At 44.7% G+C, this 4,702-nt stretch overlaps 1 protein-coding gene across 1 annotated transcript; it reads right to left on the reverse strand.

Annotated features, from left to right (window-relative positions):
- Positions 1-280: 280 nt before the first annotated feature.
- Positions 281-4,233, reverse strand: LOC136551841 (E3 ubiquitin-protein ligase AIP2-like). Its single transcript, XM_066543385.1, has 5 exons — positions 3,761-4,233; positions 2,181-2,394; positions 1,591-1,832; positions 979-1,188; positions 281-872 (listed from the first exon to the last, which is right to left on the reverse strand). Exons 1-5 carry the CDS (start codon positions 3,917-3,919, stop codon positions 723-725), a joined length of 975 nt encoding a protein of 324 aa, XP_066399482.1. The 5' UTR covers positions 3,920-4,233; the 3' UTR covers positions 281-722.
- Between the last annotated feature and the right edge of the window lie 469 nt (positions 4,234-4,702).

The following is a 4,702-nucleotide window of genomic DNA, read 5'->3' on the forward strand; positions in this document are numbered from 1 at the left end:
GGCATATTCACCCCTCCCCCTATAGGCCCAAGCGATCCTTTTCAGGTCCACTTGGTGGTGATGAGCAAGGCATAAAAATGGTGGTGATGAAGATCAAGCCATATGAAGCAAAGGCTCATCCATTAAGAGGACATAAAAAGAAGTCCAAAGACAGGTACATGCTAGGATTTTTCATTTCACCTAGGTCTCTCTGTGTCCACATAATCATAGCTCCGAAAAAAATACACCAGCTTCTTAAACTAAAACGTAAAAAAAGAATTTTTTCCGTACTAGCCAATCCTCAGAAGTCACAACTTATGCTACTCCTCTCTGTTGATCAAAAGCGACATACTAGCCTGTTCGCTTGGTCATATTTGGCTTATAAGTCATGGCTTATCAGCCAACGAACAGTATTTTTCTCTCACACCAAACCAGCCAACAGTACTTTCAGTCATGGCTTATAAGCCAAACAAGCCCAAACGAACAGGGATACGCCTGATATGATTACATGTCGACTACGGCTAGGATTCCAGCTACGCAGCCTAGAAACTAGACGATAAGATAAACGAACACAGACAGCACCATAGCACAGATCAGAGGCATAAGATCACAAGATATGTAACTAGGTACATGTAGCACATGGTTATACCTAGTATTTGCGGAGAACAAGAGGTGTATACGACAGTAATGCACCAGATAATCACGAAGTTCGTCAAAGGGATTACATTCTGGTACTGTTGAGTTCAGATATACATGAATTCCCCACCCCTGACAGCATTTGCCGCACCCCTTCTATCTTCTTCCTCCTCCCTTTCACGCTCCTTCCTGCTCTCGTACACATGGTCATCCGTCCTTAGCTCATGCCGGCAGATAGGGCAGGAGTTGTTCTCGTCCTAAATGAAACAAAAAACCACGGTTGGTTAGATACACTGATTGCAACAATGATGCTCCTCCACTCTAAATCTACCTACTTATTTGAAGGGTTCACAAGAAATTTACCAGCCATGGCTTTAGACAAGGAGGATGGAAGAGATGCTTGCAAGGAAGCTCCTGCATCTTGTCATCCACAACCAAGTTTTCGCGGCAGACAGCACACTCCGTCTCACTACCCAATCTAGCAATGACTTCCTTGGTAACAGTAATGACAGGTAGATTGGCAACAACTTCCTTTGAAGCTGGGGGTGCTCTTGGTGGATGCTCAATGATTCCCTGGCATTAAAATGTAACTCAAGATCAGTATTTTCACATCCTATTACAGTTTCAGCTACCTGAAGCAGACTTACATGGCAGAGTTAGAAAGTTGTGCTTGACTACAAATTGTACAGTCTCAATAACGATGGTAATAATAAATTTAAAGAGAATTATTTCCACATCCATCAAAACATGATGAGATTACCTCTGCCTTTGAGCAAATCAGTACTATCACTTGAGTGCAGTGCAAATTAGGTTTACAAGGGTAGTTTGTCATGAGATTGGACAAACTAAAGATCATATAATTGTGCACCCTTCTTTAGTTGGTTAAAAGACCTAGCAGTGTGCAGTGACAAAAGACCTAGCAATGTACTAAAGAAGTGGATTCTCATGAAATGATCATTAAGTATTCATGCACACCTGCAGTGATTCTTCCAAAGCAGTTTCTAGATCCCTGTCGCCTGATATGGTTTCTAGGAGGTTCATTATAGCAGGTGTAATCTCCTCGGCTCTAGGCACCGTTCCATTGCTGTTCCCATCTTGATCTCCAGAGGATTCAGTTAGTATGCTCAATTCCCGCGTTAAATTCTGGGCAACAAGCCATGCTGGAGGTGGAGGTTCCTGTCCCAGAGTAAGGTGCCCTTCAAAAAGAAATCTGGTGTCTGCGAAAATCAACATCTTATTAACAAATAGATATAGATAGGTAATAATTTTGAGATATAGCTATGTTAAGTGAATAACAAAAATAGACCCACATTTGTTTTGTATTTACATATGCTCAACTTGATAAACCCAACAAATGTCATCTAATTAAATGGTCGGCATTTGAAGTAGTTCTTATAACATTACCACGAGATCACTTATTTCATACAGGGTTCCACATGTATTTAACTATTTATAGATGCCTTTGGATGTTTCATTATAAATAACAATTCACCATAGTACATTCTAACTAAATATTTAGACTTTGTTTATTAATCTAACAATAAGATTTTAAATATGTTATGTACCTGCTTCTCTGTTGCTTGGCATGGAATCCTCATTTTCTTTTTCATCAAGATGCTCACGGGCCCTTGAAATGCAGGTCTTCAGGTGCTCCTTTTCAGCAGGATTACTTACCAGCTTCTCTGTTCCCATGAAGAGGTTCAGACCAGCATGCCAGAATCCCGGAGCTGTATATCTGGTTTGAAGCACTGTAGCAACACGGCAAACCGTTGAATACATCTGTGGAAAGTAACAAATGCTCAAAATTAACACAAAGACAATAGACGACAATTCATAAATAAATTCAACCAGAGGGGGGGGGGGGGGGGGGGGGGGGGGGTGCCCCATGGCTTTGCAGTTTGCACTAAAAACACCTCAGTGAAACCGGTCTAGAAAACCCCGAACCCTGGCCTCACCCTATAGTGACGTACAGTAACCACGGTTGGTGACCACTGTCATTACCCTAGCTGGCAGGTACCACTACTTGGTGATCAACCACCACACTACTAGTGTGTTTTCTAGATCACACTTGTAACAGTCAAGAGTGAACATAAAGGACATTCAAGGCCATAGCAGTCCAAATAAATAAGAGATTATGTAAAATAATACCAATATAGGCATATAGTCGTACAATAGGATGCAAATTGAATGACAAGATTGTTTCCAGTTAAAAGAATCGCCGATCGTACCTTTTTTTATAACATTAATATAGATCAAAATGCCCACAAAAAAGATGCTATGCATTTTGCAGCTCCATGGAAAATATCTCAATTTGTATATGTGCGTGCCATGCAGTAGCATATACATGTCTTTCATGTACTCTTAGTTAAGCACATCAAGAGAAGTTACCTTGGCCTTATGGATCCCTATGCCCCACATCATGTGTTACTACTTTCTGCAGATAAGTTTGTTCCTCAGATGGCCACTAATACTGGGGTTGTGATGCGACTTTTATATGACCTCAAACATGATGATCTTAGTTAGAGCATTCGTTAATTGATATAACAGGGGTAAAGCAAAGTGTCATGGATTGGGCTGCCAAATGGGCTAGTGTTGTGCTGCTATAAAGGTTCAGAGCATATGCCAGGAAAGGGGATCGAACAAAACAAGTATAGGCCCTGTCTTCTCCTACCTCTGAACTCTGCTCATGTACTAGCTCTTGCTACCTGCCTCTGATTCCTTGCTATTTCCTGTCTCAATTCCATTCTGATTCTCTTGTGTTGTATCCCAAACCACCAATCACTGCTATTTGTCGGTCTAGGGCCGTGACACAAAGTCATGTCATTATTCAACAGGCACGTTAAGTTTTGACCAAAACCATAGTAGCACAGCGAGTTCAGCCAGCCTTGATTTCATCATCTATTGACGAACAGGTGCGAATGTCCCTAGTTAATTGCTATGGAAACCCCATGACTAAAATTTAGCAGTTGCAATCGAAGCAAATCCATGTCCAGCAGTGCTACTGCTACGGCCTACGGTTCCATCAACATCGAATTTTGGTTTTTGGATAGCCAGTGGTGCCGGCCACCCGAATTCCATCTTGTAGAAGGCAACGAGAAATTTTCCGTGGAGGCTCGAGAGGCAGGTGAGGTGAGGTCTGCGTTACCGATTTGCGGAGGGTGGGTGAGGCGCCGGCGTAGCGGTCCCGTACGGCGGCGGCGAGTTCGTTCACGGCCTCCTCGAAGTGCTGCTTCTTCCCGAGCCTCTGCCGCAGCGCCTGGAGGCGCGCCTCCACCGCGGTCTCGTCCGTAGCGGTCGCCGACATGGCGGCAGGCTGTGTGGTGGGGGAGAGCAGGGGCCCTCTGATTTGGATCCGCGTCCTGTGATTTCGAGAGTTTCTGGGCTTATAGGTAGGACTGGGATTTGGGAATCGAAGGTTGGCGTGCGTCGCCGCTGCGGACGTATAAAAAGGAGGGAACGCCGGTGCCGGAGGTGGGCGCCGCGCGCTGGCTTGGAGGAGACGAAAGAAACACCGCGGTAGGCGGGACGGTGGCCGCTGGCCAGGGAGGCGGGCGGGCACGCGGTGGCGTGCTGCTGGACGGGACGGGCGGAGCCTGACGGGGAGGCCTGCCTTGCCGTTACCTTGAGACGGCGCGGTTTGATGGCCAGGGTGTACGACTCCGACCCGAGCCGATACGGTACACAAAAACCTGGACCCGAGCCGATATCCCAAATTTCTTATAACGGCGATTTATCTTATCTTCCTCGTCTCCGGCGACGGCGAAGATAAAAGATGGAATCGTTTTCTCTATTACACCTGTGTTAAAGATGGGAACGACAACTAGAATGTCAGCAACTTCACCAGCAGGCGGTGATATTAAGACGGAAATGATGCCACCGCCGTGGAATAATTTTCTTCGGTCTTTTTTCTGTTTTTTTTTTTTTTGTCGTGGTGGCCACGATGAAGGACTAGGTAGAATAATTTTCAGATAAGTCTTCTTCATTCTTCGATGACAGAAATAAGAAGTTTTTCAACTCCGCTTGTAGCAATGTTGGTCGTTGTTCGTTGGACATCTTTTCTTAGGCCTTTTGCCAAGTGTTTGTCTAT

The sequence above is a fragment of the Miscanthus floridulus genome, chromosome 4, assembly GCF_019320115.1.
Source record: "Miscanthus floridulus cultivar M001 chromosome 4, ASM1932011v1, whole genome shotgun sequence".
Classification (NCBI taxonomy): Eukaryota; Viridiplantae; Streptophyta; class Magnoliopsida; order Poales; family Poaceae; genus Miscanthus; species Miscanthus floridulus.

Coding starts and splice junctions, on each gene's coding strand:
- LOC136551841 (XM_066543385.1), bottom strand. CDS start 3,919: ATGTCGGCGACCGCTACGGACGAGACCGCGGTGGAGGCGCGCCTCCAG. Junction 1,189..1,590: donor CTTTGGAAGAATCACTGCAG/GTGTGCATGAAT, acceptor TTTTAATGCCAG/GGAATCATTGAGCATCCACC. Junction 873..978: donor CTTGTCTAAAGCCATGGCTG/GTAAATTTCTTG, acceptor TGTTTCATTTAG/GACGAGAACAACTCCTGCCC.